At 36.9% G+C, this 24,255-nt stretch overlaps 1 protein-coding gene across 1 annotated transcript; it reads left to right on the top strand.

Moving 5' to 3' along the window:
* The first annotated feature begins 1,136 nt into the window (after positions 1 to 1,136).
* LOC108795826 (hormonally up-regulated neu tumor-associated kinase homolog A-like) lies at positions 1,137 to 23,951 on the top strand. The gene is made up of 9 exons (XM_018567133.1): positions 1,137 to 1,373; positions 4,072 to 4,364; positions 5,258 to 5,313; positions 7,460 to 7,598; positions 10,542 to 10,669; positions 11,138 to 11,273; positions 18,482 to 18,659; positions 20,703 to 20,898; positions 23,167 to 23,951. The coding sequence occupies exons 1-9, from the start codon at positions 1,137 to 1,139 to the stop codon at positions 23,928 to 23,930; spliced, it is 2,127 nt and encodes a 708-aa protein (XP_018422635.1). The 3' UTR covers positions 23,931 to 23,951.
* The last annotated feature ends 304 nt before the right edge of the window (positions 23,952 to 24,255 follow it).

Below are 24,255 nucleotides of genomic sequence, written 5' to 3'. Positions count from 1 at the left end.
CAAAAGGCTGCCAAGATGAATTAGGAAATAGCAATATTATCTGTTTTTGAAAGGTGGACTGTTGGCATTTATGTATTCCAACTCCATAATTAGCTGTCTACAACTTTAAGCATCTTCATGCTTGTTCTAATCCTTTTTTATGCCGCAAGGATTATTGTACTTCATACTTCACTAATAGTTGCTATTTTGCTATGGCATTTGAACGTATGTAAAGCATGGGATATATCTAGAAGTAGCTGACTGGCTAGTAGGTGTCACCAGCCAGTCCACTTAACGTTTGGTCTCCTACTTGTACCAGGTAAAAATGCACAGTTCATTCCATGGTAATGCTGGTGTTGGATGTCACTGTTACAGGCAGCTTCCTGGCAATGACTGGCTGCATGTATCAGGTTTGTCTAATAATCTACAGCTCGGATGTGCTTGAGCAAATCTACATGACTGAGAGCAGGGATCATTGAGATGTTTCTGTTTCTAGATAATGGCCTGATAGACTACGAGGAATTACTACAGTCAGAGTCATATTCCTCTTTTACATATACTCTACCTACTGTATTAGTTGTCTAGCCAGCCTGAGTTCAAGGATGCCTGCTGCCATCAACACTGCTCTGGATGGAGACAACTTAGATAAGATAGTAACAGAATGTGGGAAACAAAACAGAGAAATGCAGATACTTACCTGTTTCTCCGGGATGCCTGAAGACATTGTAAAGAACTTTCCTCACACTAAACGTGTGGGAAATTATCTTGTTGGCAGAATGATCAACAAAGGATCTTTTGCAAAAGTAATGGAAGGAATGCACATTCCTACAGGACAAAAGGTACTGCATCCTTTACATTTTATATAATATATTGCTAGGATGTATTAAAGATAACCCTACTGAGTTATTTTGTTCCAACCTTTCCATTTTTTCTGGAAATCCAATAAGCTGTTTGGTAATGGTTTAGAATCACTAAAAGTTGTGGTGCCCAACAAAGCTCAATCTTATATTATTGATATGTAATTTTTTGGCAATCCAAGAAGTGATGTGCGATCTACTTTGGAGTTTGGAATCAATATATAAACTTTAATTTATCTACATTCAATATCTATCTATCTATCTATCTATCTATCTATCTTAGCCAGCCTGAGTTCAAGGATGCCTGCTGCCATCAACACTGCTCTGGATGGAGACAACTTAGATAAGATAGTAACAGAATGTGGGAAACAAAACAGAGAAATGCAGATACTTACCTGTTTCTCCGGGATGCCTGAAGACATTGTAAAGAACTTTCCTCACACTAAACGTGTGGGAAATTATCTTGTTGGCAGAATGATCAACAAAGGATCTTTTGCAAAAGTAATGGAAGGAATGCACATTCCTACAGGACAAAAGGTACTGCATCCTTTACATTTTATATAATATATTGCTAGGATGTATTAAAGATAACCCTACTGAGTTATTTTGTTCCAACCTTTCCATTTTTTCTGGAAATCCAATAAGCTGTTTGGTAATGGTTTAGAATCACTAAAAGTTGTGGTGCCCAACAAAGCTCAATCTTATATTATTGATATGTAATTTTTTGGCAATCCAAGAAGTGATGTGCGATCTACTTTGGAGTTTGGAATCAATATATAAACTTTAATTTATCTACATTCAATATCTATCTATCTATCTATCTATCTATCTATCTATCTATCTATCTATCTATCTATCTATCTGTCTATCTATCTCATCTATGTATCATATACTGCATATCGGTTGCATGGAAACATGGCAGAATATTTTAAAACAATTTTGGTAAGAAGATCACATATTTGGAAGATATAAAACGTGACCTGAAAATTTTTATAGTAATTGAAGCAAACCTTGGCTTTGTGTTCCTTGTTCTGTCTGCTATTTTGTGTTCCTTGTTCTGTCTGCAAATACAAAGTTGCTGTCTAACCTCACATATAAAATGGCAATCTGATGCTGAATAGCAAGGCTGGAAACATTATAGTAGGGTGAGTACAGTATGACATTCCAACCTATTAAGAGATATCCAGAAACAGCAATGGGAAATACATCATGCTCACGCAATCCACTCAAAGTGGATTGCGTGGGATTTTAATCTGGTGGTTCAAACTTAAAGTATTTTTTTTAATGTTCAACTATCCCTAGTAACAAAGTATTTGATGCAACAAAATCAACAACAATGCTACTAAACAACAAATATAAGAAAAAGGCACAACAATAAAAATATTTATTACAGAAAATCAGTAAATGGATAACACTTTGCTTTATTCCATACATACACATGAAAGGACACTGAGAAAAAAGGAATGCAGAACAATGACATGACTGAACAACTTAGAAAGAGCACTGGGGCAATCTTAGAGGAGGTCATGTTCATAGATGAAGGAAGGCAAGTTCAGGGAGGTGTAAAGATGCACTACTACACTAAAAGGCCAGTGATCTCATGTAACAAAGCAGTTTAAATATTTAACAATAGGTCAAACAGGCAGTTGTGCTGATTGAGTTCATACAAGTCAACCAACTCAATCGACTGTATTAATTTTAAGTAATCGGTGTAGACTCTTTTTATGTTGGATACCTGTGAGATTGCTTTGACTGTGATATTAAAATGTAAAATTATAGTGCCACACATTCTAACATTATTTTATTTTTTTTAATTCACATTTTATCTTGATATTTACAGTGTTCATTTAGTGCCAAAGATTTTTAGCTGGTGTTCAGGTGTTTATGAGATGTAAGAACTTTATTGGCAACTATGAGCCAAAACAAATGGTGGTAGCAGCACAAGCTAATCTGCTATTTTCAGTCTTAACTCATTTTTGGCACAAAATTCTTTGCAAAACACACTTGGATTATGCATTTTAAATAACAAGTTTAGTACAATACATACTTTATATTCAAGGTCAAGTACCATTAGTTACATCATCTAAAATGCTGTATTTTGGTGCTAGAATTGAAGGGCTGTAAACGGTTTTTGTTCTACAGTTCAGTAGTGAACATCGGGTCAAAAATTACTATTACATAAGCTATACAGTAATAACTCAAAATGACTACTCATTAAACATGGGACATTTGGAATTATATTTGTTTAATATGTTATCATTAAACTAAAAGGAGTATGTTTGTATTGCTGCATAGAAACAATAAGGAAATACATATATTACTGGTACATGATAAAGATAATGAATCTGATCTCCAAACTAGATGGGGAAAAGACAATTCTATATAACCAAGAAGAAAAAGTGGATATGAGCACCACAGACAACTTAACACCCTTGTAAAATTTAAAAATATATCTCCTTTATTTTAAATACATACTACTGGGGGATAAGACAACCTTAACTTTAACATTTATACACTGTTGAAGTCAGGTTTAAGAAGCATGTACTATACGTGAAGATTCAGCCATGCTGAATGGTCAGTGGCAGTTAGCATACCTTTGTGACTGCAATGTGTTGAAATGTTCTGCATCTGTAATCATAGATGTGCTATGCTTGAGGTCAATTAGTCTTGGCCAGCATACAAGGGATATAATTTAAAATTAATTCTCAGAAACCAAGGACATTAAAAAACTCAAGATGGCAATCTCATGTTTGAAGAATTTAGAAATGAGCAGCACCAGAGCACAAAACAGGAAGTTTATTACTATTAATAATAATAATCCAAAGGAGAATGAACACGCAGGCTTGGATTCATGATATACAGTATATGTGTGTAGGTCAAGAGCTATCCAAGTTAGCAATGAAAATACAAGATACAAAATACAACCTTTATAGACAAGATGAAGATAGGCACAGAGGTAGCAGCTAGTTCCTTTCAACAACTCTATGGCACCATTAATACATATGGTGACTGAAGGCTTTGGCCTTTAGTGTAATCTGCACATGAAGACATGAAGGCCATAATAATCAAAGCTTATCAAACCAGATGGCCATTTGCAAGCATATCGGCATTTATTCAATATTAGTTTTGGGGTTTTTCTAATGAACAAAGGCCAAATAAATAAACTATGAAATAAAATGTTTCTATAACTTATCTATTGTCTGTACATAATTTTAACAGTCCGTTTTATATTAAGGTGGCTATAAAAGTGATTGACAAAAAGAAGGCCAAACAAGATTCGTATGTTTTAAAGAACATGAAGAGGGAGCCACGTATACACCAGATGGTTAAACACCCAAACATTGTGCAGCTTTATGAAACCCTAGAGACAGAAAACTCCTTTTATATGGTGATGGAACTATGTGAAGGTGGAGATTTGATGGATAGAATTTGTGACAAAAAGAAATTAGAAGAAAAAGAAGTAAGAAGAAATGCGAGGCAGATTATGTCAGCAGTGGAACACTTACATCGCCATGGAATAGTTCATAGGTAAACAGGCTTGAAGCTAGTTTGCTTTTGTTCTTTGTACTATGACTGAAGTTTCAGGTTGTCACAATCAATGGCACAGAAACAAGGCTTCAGCATTTGTAATTAAAAACAGACCTAAAGAGGAACATGATTGCTCATTTCTTGTCCATATACCCTCTGCCTTTGTCACTTACCTTACACTGCTTTGCTAAAATGTACCAATCAATAGATATCTGAGCATAGAGCTAATTATAGGATTATGACAGTGTCCATCTGTAACATGTCTCAGAACATGGTGACCTACCATAACATGTAGTTAAGGTAATTGTAGGAGTGGCTACTGATACATCATTAGAATCCCAGCTCATATACTGCAAAGGTGTTTCTCCCCTTGTGCAGTCTTATTTAACAAACTGAACAGCAAAATGCAGTAACCCATATCATCCAATCAAAATGTATCTTTTAATGAAATTACTTCAGCATATGCAGTATGATACATTATCCAGATATCAGCGCTCAGTACAATGTGTTATTAACATTTTACTAAAAGAATCATATATTTTAGACAGATTTATTTAAACATGTAAGATCATTTTGATGTGTATTACTGGCATCCCAAGGCAAAGTTTTACTACAGCTCTTGATATTAGCTGACTGAGTTATGTAATAGAAATACATACTGGCCAAAAAAAATCTATCAGTAAGGCTTGAGTGAATAGATCTGCTCATATTTATCACAGTTAATTTTGGTTTTAGTCTATATTGAACTGTGATTTTAGAACATGCAAGCTTCAACTCTAGCTTGCTAGAACTTATAAAATCATGATATGATGTAAAGGGGAAAGGTAAAGAGAACTGTAGTCTGTGTTTAAATACAGTGTAATTACAAATTGTGTTTATTTTATATTATTTAGGGACCTGAAAATAGAAAATTTCCTGTTAGACGAAAATGGCAACGTTAAAATTGTTGGTAGGTAATTATGAGCATAGAACACTTCAGAACAGAACTAATCTGATTGATTTAACTGTTTCCCAAAAGAAAAACCAACGTAGAAATGTTCAATGAATGTTATTCAATCCTTAATCAAATATACCATTGTTGTTTCCTGCAGTGTTCTGCAATGCACAGTGTATGCTACATTCAAGGCATACCTCTAGTAATACCTGTCACATTTTCCAGTGTGCTCATATCATCTCTCAACTGAACTTTCAGGTCCTCAAATGGCTGGTGTCATAACTGATCGATTGTACAGCACCATGGCAACTGCAGATCTAAAAAGCTGCTCCCCAGCTTGCCTAAAAACAGTGAGCACATTGGTCAACATGTATTTCATTTATCTCCATTGTGACCGCTGATGACAGTTACAGTAACCCCTTCCCAAGTGCTGGATGCACATATATAAGGACAAGCAATACCTAAAGCTAAACCAGTCCTTAAAGTATCCATGTATAAATACTACTGCATTTGCTATAGAGATTTGTGCAGAGGCGCAAGTGTGTGGTTGCATTGCTGTTAAGTGAGAGCATTAACTACTACACACAATGTGTGAACATTCTTACAATTACCCTGCAATAATGCACACTAAAGGAAGCCATTTTGAGGGCATTCCTTATAACTTTACAGGGTGTGATTCCAGTTTTAGTGGATCTCCATACTCTAACATGTATGGCTCATTAGCAAAATGCAATAATTAATACCTATACATATAAGAGTGTGGTATTTTTGCCATTTATCATTTTGGATTTGTGATGGGAATAGTTGGGTAGTGCAACATAGTCTATATTTAATCTGAGTTGCATGTAGGAAGATACGAGGTAAACCTTCAAAATGCATTCAAGTGCCCTAACTTTTACCAAATATTTAACTTATTTGTGCACCGCTCGGCTGTAGATCCTCAAATCATCTCTGAATTGGTGCTGACCCTGTCCTTTCTGGAGGGTGGCTACTTTTGTTCCCCATGGTCCCTGTGTGTGTTGTAAAGTTGCCACTACTCCAAGCTTGCGCCGGTAATGGACTACAATCTCAATACAAATTAGTAAACGAAACACGAGATTACACCCTCCAGAAGGAAGGACAGTGGCAGTACAAATTCTGAGTGATAATCATATAAGATACATTTTTGTTAATAGTTAAGGTACTTGATTGCATTTTTAAGATTTAACTCCTGAGTTTAGTGTCACTTTAAATGGAATGGGATATTCCTCATATATTACATCTAGGCGCACTGAAATATGGTGGAATGTAACTCTTGTACCACTATTGTTGGTACTGTTGGTCATGCATTGAGCCTCATAATAAGCAGCTTCACTGTGTTTAACAACAATAGCTTTATCGTATTACTTCTCTCACCACATGCATCTGCCAAAGTGGTAAAAAATGCATTTCAATATTCTCTCTGAGTATTCATCTAATATGGCCATATACCAGTAGAGTTTCAGTCAAGAAAGTTTCTTTTTTAGAATGTTCAATTGCTTTTCTAGTCGATAGTGAAGTTTAATTGACATTCGTGTTCAACCGTAGTGATTAGGAAAATGGAAGGAGCAGATGGGAAATTGTTCTTGTTTCTTAATAAAATTCTAATAATAAATGTTATTTTTGTTCAGGAAAAATTCTATTTATTATAATGTGCATGTGCTAGGCAAAAAAGAAACCTGTTTAATAAGTCTGGGATTCCATTCAAGTAGCAGGTCTGGATGAAATTTTCAGGCTTTCAAATGAAATTAGTTGACTCAACGTATGACCAGCTTTAGTCCTGGCCATATCTTACCTCCATACATAGACACACCATAGAATAGAAATTCCTGTTGTATTTGACTGATCTCTAAATGTAGTGTGTATCCATAAATAAAATATACAGATATGAAAATATTTAGGAAATACATTCTAAATATTTGAGAAAAACATTAAGTTTTGGTATAACTTTTACAGTATTCATGAACAAATGCTAATTTTATACCAAAAATCTTAATCAAAAGTACAACTGTACAATTAGAATAAATGCAACTATGTAATGAAAAGTGTAAGATGATTGTAATTAAGATTTGTTTTTGTATACGTGTTACCAATATTTTACTTAGTACTACTTACTGTTTACTTACTTATCTACTTAATTCAGATTTGGGTTTAAGCAACACCATAAAGTGTGAAGGCCTTTCGCAAGACCTACTTAACACTCAATGTGGAAGTCCTGCATATGCAGCACCCGAACTATTAGCCAATAAAAAATATGGCCCAAAGGTGGATGTCTGGTCCATGTAAGTATAAATAAGGGATTATATAACATTGTTTGTAAAAACACATTACAAGAACATCACAGGGCTGTTATTTCTTCAATCCACATTTCTCTTCTGCAAAAATGTAGTTATACTGTAACTCTCAAAGTTAACATATGTAAAGAGAGATTCTTGGGGTATCAAAGATACACACGCCTGTCAAAACCCAAAACTAATCCTTGAGATGCATACAAGGATAATAGCCTATCTGCTGTGAGTTTCATGTTTCATTCAAGCATTGATGTACATCACCAGTCCTTCCCAGTCTGTTTAGTATATAATGTGGCCACCCTAAAATGCACTTATTCATAATCTTGAAACACCACTTAAAGTGACACTAAACTCAGGAATTACATCTTAAAAATTAATTCAAGTACCTTAACTATAAACAGACAAAAAAAGCTGTAGATCCTCATATCATCTCCGAATTGGTGCTGACACTGTCCTTCCTTCTGGAGGGTGCTTATGTTTGTTCCCCATGATCCCTGTGTGTGTTGTAGAGTAGTTGTAGAGTAGCCACCGCTCCAAGCTCACTCCCGTGATGGACTACAATCTCATGTTACGTTAGCTCATTTGTAGTTATAGTCCATAACAGGAGCAAGCTTGGAGTGGTGGCTACTTTACAACACACAGGGACCATGGGGAACAAAAGTAGCAACCCTCCAGAAGGAAGGACAGTATCAGCACCAATTCAGAGATGATTTGAGGATCTACAGCCGAGTGATACACAAAAAAGTTAAATTTTTGTAAGGTTAAGGTACATGCATGCATTTTTGAGATTGAACTCCAGAGTTTAGTGTCACTTTAAGGCACATTGTTGCCTCTCACATGTAGAAAGTCTGATTTAAGAAAAAAAAATTCACATTCACCAATAAGATTCAAACCAAAAGTTTGAAGGCAATCAGTAATGCTGGAAGCAGAAAGAAAGGAATTACATAGCAAAGGTTTCAAGAAGTGCATTGTTACTAATCCTGTACAGACCTGTGTGCTTATTTTATGTAAGGGATTACGCAGAATTCAGATTAATTTGGGGTAAATTGTCTGACATTATCACATTTGCTGTGCCAGCTCAATAGCATTACTAGTTCACTGAATACTTTTAGTTGTTTTTAATTACTAGTTAAGTGAAACCTGTAATGAGAAATTAATACATAGATTGCCATTAATGAGCTGCACATTTGAAGATACTTGTTGCCTGGATGTTTTGCATTGAGCCAAAGAGGTCAACGCTTTCTGGGTCTCTGACCTGGAACAAGTATTCAGATCAGATGTTCTGACTTTCCTCTGACTTAACTGCATGTTTGTTCCAAGTCAGTGCTTCAGAAAGTTTTGCAGTCTTTGGATCTGAATATTAAACATCAACATCAAAGCAACACATATCTTCAAAAGCACTCTAGATCTTCTTTCAATTATTTTTAACCAACTTTATTAGCACCACACAAATGTTCCAGGGCATCTCTATTAAAGAGTAAGGGAGGAAACATCTATAGCTATCCATGTGCTCTAGCCATGCATATTCATTGGCCAATGCCATTGATCGAATGTGCAGAGTAAGTAAATGTGCAGCAAATGTTTAAAGTACAGCAGCTCAATTTCCTCTCTTTCTTTTTCTTAATGTTATGCCCTCTTGACCCACCACTATCAGCCCAGAACACCAGGCATGTGGTCTGGTATCCAAATAAAACCTTTACACATTTTGCATTGTGTAAATGTGCAAGGTTCATTTCTACATGCCTAGAATGTATGTCTTTTTGAAAATCTATTCCTATTTATATACATAAAGCAGATGTTAACTATATATAGAAATAGCTTTTATGCATGTAATACTTCAGTGTACTGCCCTTACAGAGCACAGAATGTACTTTACATATGATTTAGCAAAGGTTCTTGATAATCACAGAACTTAATGGCCGTCGATGTAAATAGCATTTTACCATATTTGTGTGATATATGTATTATGTTTAAAAGAAAAAAAAATGTAGTATCTACATTTTTTTTAGTTGTGTAGAAATGAAATGTTACATATACATTTTATATATTTATCTTTCTACAACCAGCATATGCTTCTAGATCTTTAGCCTGCAAAAGAACTCAACAAGTGCTGAGCTAGAGGTCGGCTCTCTTATAAGACAGCCCAACATGTACTGTTAACAATAAGGCATTGAAGCACCCTGTATTAAATATATGTAAAATAAGGATTTCATACAAATAATATAATTTTTATAGTAATAACAACTACATAAAATATCAGTTTACCCTGACTTTGTAACCATTTTGATTACACTACATGTAGCAATGTTTACTTTTGTTCATTTTTCAACAAAAACATTTGAAGGAAAAATATTACTTTACAAACTTGTAACCTTAAAAATAAAAAGTGTGACCAAAAACCACTACAACTTGCCTTTAATATATAAAATACACCACCTGGCCTAAAAAAAGTAATTTAAAAGATGTTTTGTTGGACCGCCTTTAGCTTTGATAACGGCATGCATTCACTGGCATTGTTTTAATAAGCTTATGCAATGTCACAACATTTATTTCCATCCAGATTTGCATTAATATTTCACCAAGATCTTGTAGTGATGATGGGAGAGTCAGACCACCTCGTAAAGTCTTCTATTTGCCCAGGCAGTGTACTTAAACATTTGATACCTCCAACCTACTCCTTTCATTGATCAATGTGCTGTTTCACTAGTACTAAAGGAGGCATAAAGCAGAACTATTCTGCAAGTGGAAGTGATCATCAGGACTTGGGCTAAGATAGAAGAACTAATAGGACGTCTGACACTAGTGCCACAGATGGTATGCCTTATACATTGTCAAAATTATAAAATATATTTTAACAGAATTTAAAAGTGTAGATAAAAAATATTATTATTACATTATATTATTTATAGTATGTTTTTGTGCATTCTATTTCAGAGGAGTGAGCATTTATGCAATGCTGACGGGAACGCTTCCTTTTACTGTGGAGCCATTTAACATTAAGCAGCTACATCAGAAAATGGTGAATCTGGAAATCAACCCGATTCCACGTAGTGTTTCAACGGGTACTGATTGATCTATGTTACATTATAGATTCACACATGTTACTTTAAGGAACTCTGCCATGGTAAAAATGCAAGGTTTTCTTTTATGATCCCTCTTCATGTTCTACATTGACTATCAAAGTTTCAACTTTCTAGTCTTTGCCATCCTCTCTACTACCTATGTTCATCAAGTTGTATAATGGATAGAAACCTTGCGCTTCTTCTATGAATTAAGCAGAAAAAAAACATTCCAACCATGTCTATAATACACAAACCTAAACAGGCAACAGAGGCACAAATATGAGATTGAGAGGTGCATCTCATGAGAAAAACAATGAACTGAGTTGCCATTATGGAAAGCACCATCTGTGTAATTTATCTTGGTGTAAAACGTGATTTCATTCTCTAGTTAAAATTGACAGAACATGGCTACCTCGTTGTTCCACTGCAATGCACAACAATACAGTTTCCTTTTTTTGTCCTACTCAGGTGCTATTCGATTCATCCACACTCTCCTGGAGCCAGACCCTTCCAAACGTCCAACTGTGAAGGAAGCCATGGACAACAAATGGCTAAATGATGGGTTTCTGCGAAAACGTCTTAGTTCTATATCGTACAAAAATCGGTAAGCCTCCATTGCAGCTGGAAGTACCGACTACTTACAATTATGAACACACTTAGGGGGTCTATATATAATTTTTTTCACACAAGAATTATCCGGGATTTACACGTTTTCCAACTGAATCCAATTACGTGTGATTACGTGTAAATACGTGTGAAACTTGGGTAAAGGCTGTGTGAATCTTTTGTGAAAACATTTATAAATAGACCCCATAGAGTTTAATAAGATGCAGTAAAATTGCCTTCATTTATTCTTTAGGAAGTCATACATACCTGCATTGTAGTGTGCTTGGGTAACATTTCTTAAACTAAGTGCATATTTTTAGTAATTCTTGGCGAGTAAAAGATGGATGCCTGTAATAACTAGAGGATTGTTTTATAGGACAGGTGGCAGCAGACATATTGCTGTGACTCGGGATGAATTTATGGCAACACCAAATTGCAACTGGAAATTTTTTAAGCGACTTTTCACATTCATTCTTTAGTACAAATACTGGTGTTTTCCTCTTAATGAGCTGCACACAGCAGTCTTGCTGTCCAGAGCACATGGTTTGAATATATATCCAATTGGCACATTCTCTTAAAGGCATACTCCATTTTTTGAAAACATTTAAAAAATATACCCACATTAATATAAAAAAGTACATTTATTTAATTTTTGCATTGAAGCCTGCAAAGCATTGCAACCGCAACCGCAACCGCAACCAGTGTATCATAGATGCAATGGTCAGGCTACTGCGTTGTTTACTCCCAGCCCCATGTCTGAACGGAGGTACGGACCTTCTGTTATGGGGCTGGAGGAAGTAAACAATGAACTACAAGTGCAGTTATACTCCATTATGATATGTACATCCCTCTCTCTGCAGTGGCAGTAGTAGTTTTCCCATTCACAGATCCCCTGTGCAGAATTTAAACAAAAACAGAAGGCTGCAGAGAGAAGCAATTCAGGTAAGTAGGGGGCGCTTTGGAAGGAGGAAGGCAACCCTGTGTTATTTTACACACTAAATGTAGGTGTTACATAAAAACAGGGGCTTTATTTACTAATAGGCTGTTCATTTTGCATGCTGACTAACATCATCCAATCATGCGCAAGCAAAAATACTGTTTTATGGCGTTTATCTTGTACGTGATTGCCTAGCCTTTGATTTTTCACCATGCTTACTAACCTAATGCAAAATTCCTTTGCAAAATAAAAAGCCTATTTGCCTTTAGTCGATCAACCTCATGGACTAAGCCTTTAAATAAGTTCAGTACAGTATATAAAGATCACTTTTATTTATTGCAGACATTTATAGAGCACCAACAACTTTACACATCACATTAGTCCCTGCCTTTAAGGGGCTTACAATCTAAGGGTTTTATCTCACAAGATTTAGAGAGAAACCAATTCACTTCCCAACTTTGGGGTGGGATGGAAACCCACACAAGCACAGGGAGAACTTGCAGATAGTGTCCTGATCAGGATTTGAACCTGGGACCCCCAGTGGTGCAAGGCAGAAGTTCTAACACTACACCACTGCACTGTCTACTTTAATATCCACGCCCTGAAAAGGTTTCTTCCTAACTCACTGGAAGCATTAGAAGAGCTTACCTGCTTGGCTTATATGTTATTAGGGTATTGGCAGAGGCTCCCTATTTCACTGCCTTTGTGACCTTCATGGGATATCTGATTAATACTAGCTAATAATAGTAAATATACTATTAGGAAGGCAAGAATTCACCTCCAACACCTGCCAATCATGTACCTGTAAAAGGTACTTGTGAGTTTTTGTTACATGTTTATTGAGATAGACTTTACATTTAAGATCACTGTCTTTTTGAATTGTATCTCAAATTCATTTTCACTTAAGCTTTGATCCTTGGAGGGCTTCTCTATCACATATCAGACAAACCAAGTTAAACACAATATACTAGTGGTATCTGCATTCCTTGATGTTGCAGCACTAGTTCAACTGCATGTCAACATAACCAGTGATACAGTGATATAGAAGTCGGTAATACGGACCTTACATGTTGACACTAAGCTTTGTTAACAATTTTAAAAAGACGACCGACTTCCCGGGGTCTTTACTACCTTGAGGCTTCATAAAGAGTGAACGCGTAGCCGACTGCCGACATTGCCCGCTGTGTCACTCTCTCCCCCAGACGTAGAATACTTGCACACAACATTCTGTGCACCCCTGACAGTTTTCCTGAGCACGGCGTGGAGACACATGGTGAGCTGAGTTCCTCAGCAGTTAGTCATCCACTCCTTCCCTCTACAGCTGCCACAGCTCGGCCTGGCCAGCCGAGTACGTGTGCCTGCAATCTCTTACCGCATCCACGGTTCTGGAGCCGTCAGTCCCTCACCTTTCGTCATTGGAACAGAAAGACTCTGGATGCCAATCCACTTCAGATATACCTGCTCACACTCCAACTGGAAAGTAAGTCACCACCTATATCAGTGTTTATTGTTAGCCTACCAAGTTTAGTAGCACGCACCTAGGTAGTTGCGCTCCTCAGCCTTTTTGTTTTATATTGTGTTTGTGATCTACAGGGCTCCTCTCCCTGTATTGAGGAGCAGTGCACACCATTCCACATTATCCACATTCCTTAAGTGTGTCCTTCTCACAGGAGTGCACTTTATCATTTGTTTTTATCAATGATGTAAAGAGAAAAGTAATGCCAGAACAGTCTTCACAAGCGCATCTAGCTGTCTCTAGGAAAACAATAATCTCCAGATGTGAGTAAAAGCAATGTTGCTGCAATCACTATACAGACAACCTAGTATTATACTGGACTACATGACAAATTAGTAAACTAAATATGAGGTTGTAGTCCATCACGGGAGCAAGGTTGGAGTGGTGGCTACTCTACAACACACACAGGGATCATTGGGAACTAAAGTAGCCACCCTGGAGATAGAAGGACAGTATCAACACCAATTCAGTGATAATTGGAGGATCTACAGCTGAGTGATACACAAAAAGGATACATTTTTGTTAAAAGTTAAGGTACTTGAATACATTTTCAAGATTTAACTCCTAAGTTTAGTGTCACTTTAAGCTGGCCATCCATCCTGTATATACTTTTTTCCTCCACTTTCAACTTTTGAATTCTGACAGCCACCACACGCAGCTGTTGGAATGCCCGAACACTGACTGTATCTGCATGGCTGCAGTCACTGTTCAACTCACAATTTTGTGAACTAGGTGGTGCTGGCAGGGCCACCCACAGTTAGCATTTCGGATGATTCACAGGCAGTGTATGGTCAGCTCTGGAGCTGTAATCAGACTAGATTTCAATTCCGTTCCTCTACTTGCTTTCTACTAATTATCCTCCAAACCCTAAGGCTAGACTGGCAATTACATGTCCTTGTTACTGAGACATTTAACTACTTGTTGGCAGTTATCTCACAATAAAATCACATTCATTTCAATCTGTTGCAAATAAGATGAATGCTAACAAGTGATTGATCTCTTAGTAGCAAAGAGATATAATCATCAGTGTAGACCTAGCCTTATAATCACAGATATTTATAGCCACACGGTTTTGTATACTGTGTATTCTGCAGGTAGTCAAATTTGACTTCTTATACTTTTAGTGAATGAACAACCAAACTCCTAGCTCCATCAACTATGGAATATTTGGATTATATAACTGCATTTGAGATCATGTAGAATTCTGGAATGCTTTAGGGCAGGGGTAGGCACTCCGGCCCCCTAGCTGCGGTGCAACTACAAATCCCATAAGGCATTGCAAGACTCTGACAGCCACAGTCATGAATCCCAGAGACAAATGCATGATGGGATTTTATAGTTTCACCACAGCTGGAGGATCCGAGTTTGCCTACTGCCCTAGGGTAAACCTGCACTCAGATCACGTTTAGTTTAAAGTGGAACTAAACTCACCAATTTTTGCCGGCACCAACATCCTCACCTGGTCTTCTTCCAGGTTCTAGAGCTTTAACCATCTCAATTGGCCAGGCCAGCACAATGTAAGAGACATAGCATGTCTCTTCTGTAATATAGAGCATGTTTGAACATATTTTTTCTTCTTACAGTTTAGTCTGGGTTGTTTCTATGAAGCAGTCGACTAGACAGATGTTTCCCTAATGATATGGGCCATGCCCACATGCTATATGCAAAAAAAAAATGGTAAGGCAGTAAATTACCAGCTCAGTCACTTTTATTTATTTACCACAGCCCTACACGGGTTACCAATAAATTCCCCCATTTAGCAGCTTTGCAAAACCGCCACAGTTTACCCTTGAGTCATCAAAATATTTACAGGTTGTTAGAGCGTCAGTTGAATGGTGTGTCCACCCATTGAATAACTCATTATCTGGAAACTTAAGAAGAAAGATAAAAAAAAAAACATCTCTACTGCATTCCTAATGTGACATGTTACTAGCCATAATTTATATAGAATAATAAAACCTGGCCAGGTGAGTGTTTTTATCCTGTGTTGGAGAGTTGTAAATGTGGGCACAGGAAATGTTAGCAACCTGATTGTGGCCTGCTGCTGTTTATCATCATGTACAGTGCCAAATGATGGAGAACAGATTCCTACCAGCATTATTTTGTGAGTGCCGCACTATTTCTTGTATTTGCACATTTACACTTTGGAAGTCATGAGTTCAACAGCAGGTGTTATGAGATGATAATAACCATAGAAAAAGAGTCATGTTGCTTAAATGTTTGGATTTAAATGCAGGAAATCGTAAAAAGCATGTTGTTTTCATAACACCTTGTTACTTGCAAAGCGTGATATCATAAAAGACACAAAGTAAAACTGAATGGCTGGGCTTTAGAGGATTGCTCGAGGTGGCAAGGGCAACATTAGCCGAAAAACAACTTTGGGGATAATGAGACAGCGCTGGGAGCCATAATACATTGATTGTTATCATTACCACCTAGCTATTCCAATTATTTTGTAACCTCTGCAGAAGACATAATAAAATGGGGGATTATTTTTACCAGGAAAATATATATAATTTAATTACCCCTAACTAAACCTTACACTGCTTTTTTCTCAGCAATGTACACGTCTCAGCAGGATTAGGATACACCATTTACAAGCAACTCAGCTCATGGTATATTGTCCTTCTTTTTTCATTGGCAATACCTTAACTGGACATACATGGGATGATATTTTCATATAAAATTTGTCATTTCAGTGTAATTGTGGGCAATCTTTCCATGTATGAGGAGCGAGTGGTCGAAGCAGATTACCTGTACAGTACAGGGGATAAAACTGAATGAAACATTTTGTTGCATTGTACATTGTGTAGACTGCTGTAGAAGAGCACAGTAATGTCACACTGTACAGTAGATACATGTCAGATTACTGCTTTCATATCCAGAGGTCATTAATGCCTACATGTTCAGGCCAAACGTAGCAGTGTCAGCATGTGCCCTTGCATACCTAAATAATTTTAATATTACTTTAAGGACGTATAAGGCTTTTATTTTACACACGGTTTAAAAAAAATCCCTGCTATTTTTGTTTTATTAAAGACAAATACACACAAAAAATGTATTTTTATTTTTTTTTAAATATATATTTATCATTTTTTCATACTGTAATCGTATGTGGCAATTCCAGCAGTAAAAAGAGGCCACTGCAGTCTGCAGATGTTCATCTTCAGGCTGAAGGCTGCTATTTTTTATGGAAGCCTCCAGTCTCCATGTAAACATAGCTGACTCAATTCCCAATCATCAGTATAAACCTAAGCTATCAATGACAGCTGAGATTGAAAGCAACCAGACCTGCAAAGTGTTAGCTACTGTCTTTGAAAGGCGAAATACCTAGAAGAATAATTGCCAGCATAGGGATATACAGAATCTGAGAGTCAGAGTAGGAAGGGGTTAAAAAATTGTCAGAAATATGCAGCACAGATAAGCACAGCAGAAGATGCAAAATATTGAGGGGATTTTAACAAAACTGGAGCAGACAAAATCAGGTGCAGCTGTGCATGGTGACCAATCAGCTTCTATCTTTCATTTTTAAAGCTTTTCTAAACAAACTGAGAAGCTGATTGGTTTAACCATAAGGCAAACGGGTATTCTTTTGCTTTCATCAATAAATACCAATGTATTAGTAGGCTTTAAGCATTATTAATGTTAGATTTCCATTACTAGAGCCTGTAGGCACACAGCTTTTGGCATTCAAAGCATCAACCTCTGGTTAAATCGCTACTTTTATAAACAGAAAAGAAAGAAGAAGTAGTTACCCTAGCTCTGCTGTCTATAAATAAGCACAAGCTTTCTGCTTAATGGTAAATTCAGCACTGACCTTAGTAGTACAGCAAGCATGAGTCTTTAAAGTATAAAAACAAAGGAATGTAAGTAACTTAAAGTGATAATAAAGTGAAACATTGTTTAAGCAAATTTCAAATGCTGATTAATCATTTACAATGGATGTTGCTTCTTGATGTTTAAAAGTTTTAGCTTCCTGCAGAATAAGCTGGTCCCCTGAACACTGTCTCTGATATTCTGTTTTAGGATGGCTTTTTTCCCTTGCAGGGTCCTATTGGAGCCCACCCTGTGTATGCGCTAGTAAACTGTTTGTGTCTCCATAAACACAGACACAGCAAGACAAGCCACTCTCCTCCCTGCTCCCACCTCCCCTCTCCTTTCTACAAGGTAGTAGATGGAGAGCTGCTGTAGACTGTGCTGTCCCTTGTGATCTTGTACTCGACAGGAAGTTCAGGGAAGCCAAGCTGAGAGAGTTGGTGTTGTTTGGAACATGATGACTGTAAGTGTATGGGCTAAAATGTAAAGAAATACTTTGCTGGACAATGTATATTTGTTTGATCTGGTTTCCATAAGTTTGAGAGTTTAATACCAATTCAATTACTCCATGATGTGCTGTCAGTTATCTACTATCTATCTGCAGAGGTTACTGCAAATATAACACTCCTAGCAGTGTATGTTTATGTAATATAGATTTGTGCAGTGATGTCACAGAAGGCAGATTGCTATAAATACATCTTTTTACTGAATTCAACATGAAGGCAAACTGGTTGAAAGTACAGAAGCCTGCAGGTTTCAAATAGGTGAATAGCATGTAAAACAATGAGCTGCCGAACACTCTAATATGTCACAAAGAAGTGTTTTCCTTAATTCTGAGAAAAATAAAACTGAACTTGATATCATTTATAAACGTTTGCATACTTCTTCCAAAGTATATATAACTGACTCTGACTCAATAACTTTATTTCTCTTGCAGGCTTCGTCCAGATGAACTACATTCTGCTGTTCTGAGCCATATGGTCTGCACCATGGATATAGAAATATCCAAAATTACACATCTGGTGGTAAACAATAAACCTTCACCAATTGTGGCTTCTTATTATCTGCTCCTTAAGAAAATTCTAAAGAAACCAAGTAAATATTGGTTATTCAAGGTAAATCAGCATTTTTAATAATATAGTGTAATCATAGTACAACTCTACACACATTACAGACGGGATATAAGATATTCTTCCTTTAGACACTTGCCCGTTAAGGCTAATTTGTAAAATCTTACTATATCACAGCTTCCCGTGAATAGTACATTCCCATATGAGATTTAAAAAAAATACTTCTGGACCATATATGAACAGACAGGTCATGGAGGCCAAAATATTATTGTACAGTTTAAATGCTAAAACTGTGACAAAAATAAAAAAAATTGCTTGAAGCCAGTGCTGTTTACAACATTTCAGATTGACTAGCAATGCTTGGTAAAACTAGACAAAAATACACTGCCTGTTCCAAAAAAAAATGTCACACACTCTAATATTTAGTTGGACGGCCTTTAGCTTTTACTATGCCACACATTCGCCGCGGCACTGTTCCGATAAGCTTATGCAATGTCACATTTATTTCTGTCCAGAGTTGCATTTATTTTTCACCAAAATCTTGTAGCGATGATTGGAGAGTTGGCGTAAAGTCTTCTCCAGCACATCCCAAAGATTCTCAATTGGGTTAAGATCTGGACACTGTGGTGGCCAATCCATGTGTGAAAATGTGATGCCCGATGAATCCTGACTTGGAATATACCCAATGTGCCATCAGGGAAGAAGAAATCCATTGATGGAAAAACCTGGTCATTCAGTATATTTGGGTTGGCAGCTGATCTTGTTTTTTTGAGCACATAATGTTGCTGAACCTAGATCTATTAACCAATGGAAGGCTCTGACCTATTTGCTTAGCTAAATCCAGGTGGTTACTTTTTTTGGAAAGGCAGCGTATTTAATATGGCTAATTAAAGAAAATGGTGCAGTACAGTAATGTGTAAATACTTAAACACATGTGGACCTTATATGTTATAGATCATATTAATTCTGATCATTATCCCCATGGTGGAAAAGCTGGACATTTTGTTGTTTAAACATTTGAAAGAACACCCAAGGTCAAACTTGATTTATTAAAGAACCCAGCCTATAGTAAAATCTATAGTTATTCATCCTCAACAGAACATGGCCAGGCACACCTGTACAATTACCTTCAGGACCAGCATCATGAGAAAAATCTGGATGCTGTCATTGTTGACCCCTCCTTAAAAACATATTTGCCTTGCTGTTATACTGATGCAGTGGTAAATTTTCCTGTGTACATTTGCTGCATTATTGTTCTGGGTGTGTGACTTACAAGTAAAGAACCCAAACATGGCTAGACAACTAGTATTTTCCAATACCAGCAATGGCCATTATTTTTTACTGTACTGTGTTCAAAACACCTTCTGCCTCTGCTGCACTCCTTGTGCTACGTCTGTGAAGGTTCTCATTTATCCAGGTCATGGTATATCTGTAAAAAATAAGTCAAGGCAACTGGACTTGCTGTATTTTTTCTTGAACACGTTTCACTGGTCATCCGACCAGCTTTCTCAAACCCATAGGATTTTTTTGTACAAGTCATTCTGAATTTAGAAAGCTGGTCGGATGACTAGTGAAATGTCTTCAAGGAAAATACCGCAAGTCCAGTTGCCTTGATTTATTTTTTACAGATACTCCTTGTGCTGCTCAGTCTTATGTACAATTTTAACAGTGGTTATGTATGCATTTGTACAGGCACTGCATGCAGAAGAGCATCCTGCTTTTCTGTTTTTAGGGTCATGTTTGGATCCATACTGATAACATCAATGAAAGAGGAAGACATTTCACAACCTGAAAGCTGCATCCAATGCTCAGAGCGCCACACCACAACTTCATGCCCATCAACCACCTGCTTGTGTACTGAGCAATTGTATCAGTATACTGATCAGTCTCAGGGTTTGGGGGCCAGTAGTTAGAGTCAGAACATTATCGCTATAGATCTGCTGCAGCAACCCATGGGAAGTTATTACACTTTGAAGAAAAAAAAATTCAATTCATGTTTACTTTAAGGCTTTCTGTAATGTAAAAAGTATCTATAGCTTTCATTTTTCTATATATATGTAAGAGTGATTCATTGTTCTATATTCACAGAATGGAGAAATGGTTGACTACCACAGCAGTGACCAAATAAGGTGCACAAATAATCAGAATGATTTTCAGTTTAAAGAACAAACTAAGCAAAATGAAAACAAAGCACTTGAAAACAAAAAGAGTCATCTTTTGAACGAAACTGTTCAAGAAGATGAAATCGCTATTACGTTAGATAATCAAGAAAATGTCTTGAAAGGTACTTTTTTATTGATATACTTTTATTGCAGAGATGTTTCATAACAATATTTCCCACTTTATGACCTCAAGTACTTCTAACAGTACATGTTCTCCAGTGCTTCTTGCAGAACCACAAGTGTATAAGTGCTTCTTTTTCTTCTGTTAACTATTAGCATGTCTGTGCATCCGGTAATCTGGGGAAAAAATTACCTGTTAATTGTTCAAGAGGACTGCTTTTAGAGAAACTGTTTAACAGATTAAAGCATGCAGCCTTTCTAATTATAATTTAGATCGAACAGAATAAGCACCATTTTCATTTTACCAATATGAAGGATCACAGTAAAGTGTGAGCAATGACACACATCTAGTAATTAATGATATTAAAGGAGAACTATGGGGTTAGGGCTTTTCCTCATAGTTCTCCTTAGGGTAACGGGAGGACACAAACTAGCATCCTCCCATCACCCTAAGCTCTGTATACCGCGAGCTACAGCTCGCGGTATACTGAGACGCCACAGCTGAAGCGGATTCCGACAATTATGTCTGGATCCGCCCAGCTACGTGAGTGCCTATCTAGAGGCAGAGCCAGCTGTACCCACCCCCTCCCCCCTCCGTTCCGCCAGTCAGCGCTGGCGGAGCGGGGAATCCAGCCCCTCCCCTGTCACGGCAGAGAGCCGTGACAGGATCGAGAAGTGAGCGAACGCCGGTATGTGTTTGCTCACCTCCCGATCTACTGAGCCGACCTGTGACAGTCTCATTGTCACAGGTCGGCTAAAACTATGAGGTGAGTGAAAAGCACTCACATCATAGTTCTCCTTTAACTCACCTAAAACAGGTTTTGCTCTTGATTAGGCCTATCCAGTTGGTAACCTGGATAAGGTGTCCTTTTGACTTTAGATAATGTTGGTGGAAACATCTTCCAGATTTAATTCCTTGGTAGCCTTGGGTTTGCTTGGTCTTTTGGAAAGAAACTATGTACCTCTTTCCAAGAGGGTCTGAAGTATTAATTGCCAAGATGGCATGTTCCAACTCTTCTTGTGCAATTTCTGGCCATTTTTAAGTCTGAATTCACATGTCTATCTATAAAAATCAGATGTCTTTAGAGCCTAATATTTGGAGAGCCTACTTTAATATTTTTACCTTAGGGTAAAATAAAGCACTGCCTTCCTCAGGATAAAGTAGTACTTCTGACTCTAGCCAGAGAAGCATTTTTCTCTTACCACTTACATATCCCCTTCATTCTTTTCCCAGCTTTGTAACAGTAAACTACCTGATGTGCTTTACTGTTGCAACCCTGAGAAGAAAATCATTTGTGACCAGAAGGCTCTGGAAGCTTGAGTTACATACTAATATTCCAACCATGGAGGCTGCAGTACATTCCCAATAAATTATAGAAGCTGGACAGGTAGAAGATCTGTGATGTCTATGACAGCTGCCAGGAGGATTCATTGAACTATCGGAGTACAATGAGTAATGTCTGCGAAATCCTCAAAAATCACCTCTGTGGTGAGTATATTACAAGGAACAAGGAATACCGATAAACTTGTTGGTTACCTGCACAACTTTTTTTTAGCAAAGGACCCGTCCCTCTTTATAGACTGTAATATAACAGCTATGTCAAGAAGCACAATCTTTTATGCACAAAAAGAAAGAAAAGTGCAAAAAAATCTTTTATGCTCCCGCTTCTCTTTAAAGCAAAGCTGCATGTCTGGTGTAAATATGCGAAGGTAAGGAGTGCAACTGAGGAACAGCAGAGAGAGAGTGGTAAGAACACAAACATGTAGAAGAAGAGGTAAGCATTGAAGGAATAAAACCAGAGAACCAAGAAAACTTTAAAGGGAAATACAGTAAAAGAATGTATAACAGAACAGAGCCTTCAATAACACACAGAAATAAAGAAGATGGCACAAAAACCAAAATAAAAAGCCAAAATCATTTACCCAGACATGAAAGACCAAGAAGTAGCTACTGGGCAAAGAACACAAATAAGAGTGGCGTCTATCTCTCTAACAATAAATGTGGACGGGCAGCACTTCCAGTCCAGGCATCAGGCATTGTACTGTGTTCGCAGTGTGTTGGAGATAATCTCCTTATTGTTTTTATATTATTCAATGTGTATTATTAGAGGTTCCTTAGCAAACCTCATTGATTAAAATAAACAATTTGTGTATAATGTCTTCATTTTATTATTTATTGCTTGTATTTTTATTACAAAATAAACAGCCTGAATTAATACATTGTAAATATCAATATTCAATATTCAATATTATTTTTATTTTTTTTTTAGCTTCAAAATTTGCAGGGAGAGAAATGGTTTACTTGGAGCCCCCAGATTCATCAAAGCAAGAGAAGTTGGGTGCCAGTGCAAGATTAACTCCCTTGAGTAATAAAGATTTAAATCAGCAAGAACAACATCATCAAGAAAACACCAGACACTTTGCAGAACAGGAAACTTCCACTCAAAGTAAAGTAAACCAGTCTGCCAAATTTCAAACGCAACAAACATTTAACCCATCAGTTTCACACATTGAGAAGGCAATGACAATGCCTCTTAATAGACAAGTTGATGACATACCTCCGTTCTCAAAACAAAGCCCAAATCTCAGAGATCTCATATCAGCAGATGGTAATAATCCAAATGACTGCCATCAACATCAAGATGGAGAAAACCACCATCTACTAATATATGAAGCAACACACCAGTCAACGCTACCAAAACTTAGGCAACCTGCTCCTAGAGAGACTTTTACTAAAAGAATTTCTTGGGTTACATCATCACAGCATGCAAAAAGTGGATCTACCCCAATTATTATCCATGGCACAAGGCCACCTCTTTTCCCAATGTCCCGACAAAAAACTATAATGGTAAAAAGCTTAGGACATTCAAAAGAGAAGCCACACTTGACTATGGATAATATTAAAGCCAAGAGGAACATGATTCAGCTGTCACCAGCTCATAAGACTACAAATGTAAACCTCCCATTATTGTTACCCAATTATCAGAAAAGGTTAGACAGAAAAAAGAATATTTTAAAATTAGAAATTGCATAGCATATTACTCTTCATAATTTAAAATGTTAATAGCTGTTGCAGTACAATTCTTTACCCAGGAACTATCCACTATATTTTTTATTACAGTGACTATTTGTTGGTAACTTTATTCAATTAATCATTACATTTCTAGCACATTACTTAGGATTAGCACATGCCCAGGGCTTAAAGATTCCCTTTTTAAAGCTGACCTTGTATGAAAAATAGGGTTGGGAAGAGGGAGTGTCAGAATAGGTTGGTCTTGTATTTTCCTTTTCATAGGCTAAGCTTCAAACCTGGTAATGTAACAAACATGAGTCAGGGTGGAATAATACAAATAAAAAAA

This window comes from Nanorana parkeri, unplaced genomic scaffold (genome assembly GCF_000935625.1).
Source record: "Nanorana parkeri isolate BGI_ZX_2015 unplaced genomic scaffold, ASM93562v1 scaffold1014, whole genome shotgun sequence".
NCBI classification, from domain to species: domain Eukaryota; kingdom Metazoa; phylum Chordata; class Amphibia; order Anura; family Dicroglossidae; genus Nanorana; species Nanorana parkeri.
This window is presented reverse-complemented; position numbering and strand designations above follow the sequence as displayed.

Excerpts from the sequence above, each read along its gene's own strand:
- LOC108795826 (XM_018567133.1), top strand. The coding sequence starts at position 1,137 with ATGCCTGCTGCCATCAACACTGCTCTGGATGGAGACAACTTAGATAAG. Across the intron at positions 1,374-4,071 it reads ACATTCCTACAGGACAAAAG|GTGGCTATAAAAGTGATTGA; the intron begins GTACTGCATCCT and ends TTTTATATTAAG. Across the intron at positions 10,670-11,137 it reads TCCACGTAGTGTTTCAACGG|GTGCTATTCGATTCATCCAC; the intron begins GTACTGATTGAT and ends TGTCCTACTCAG.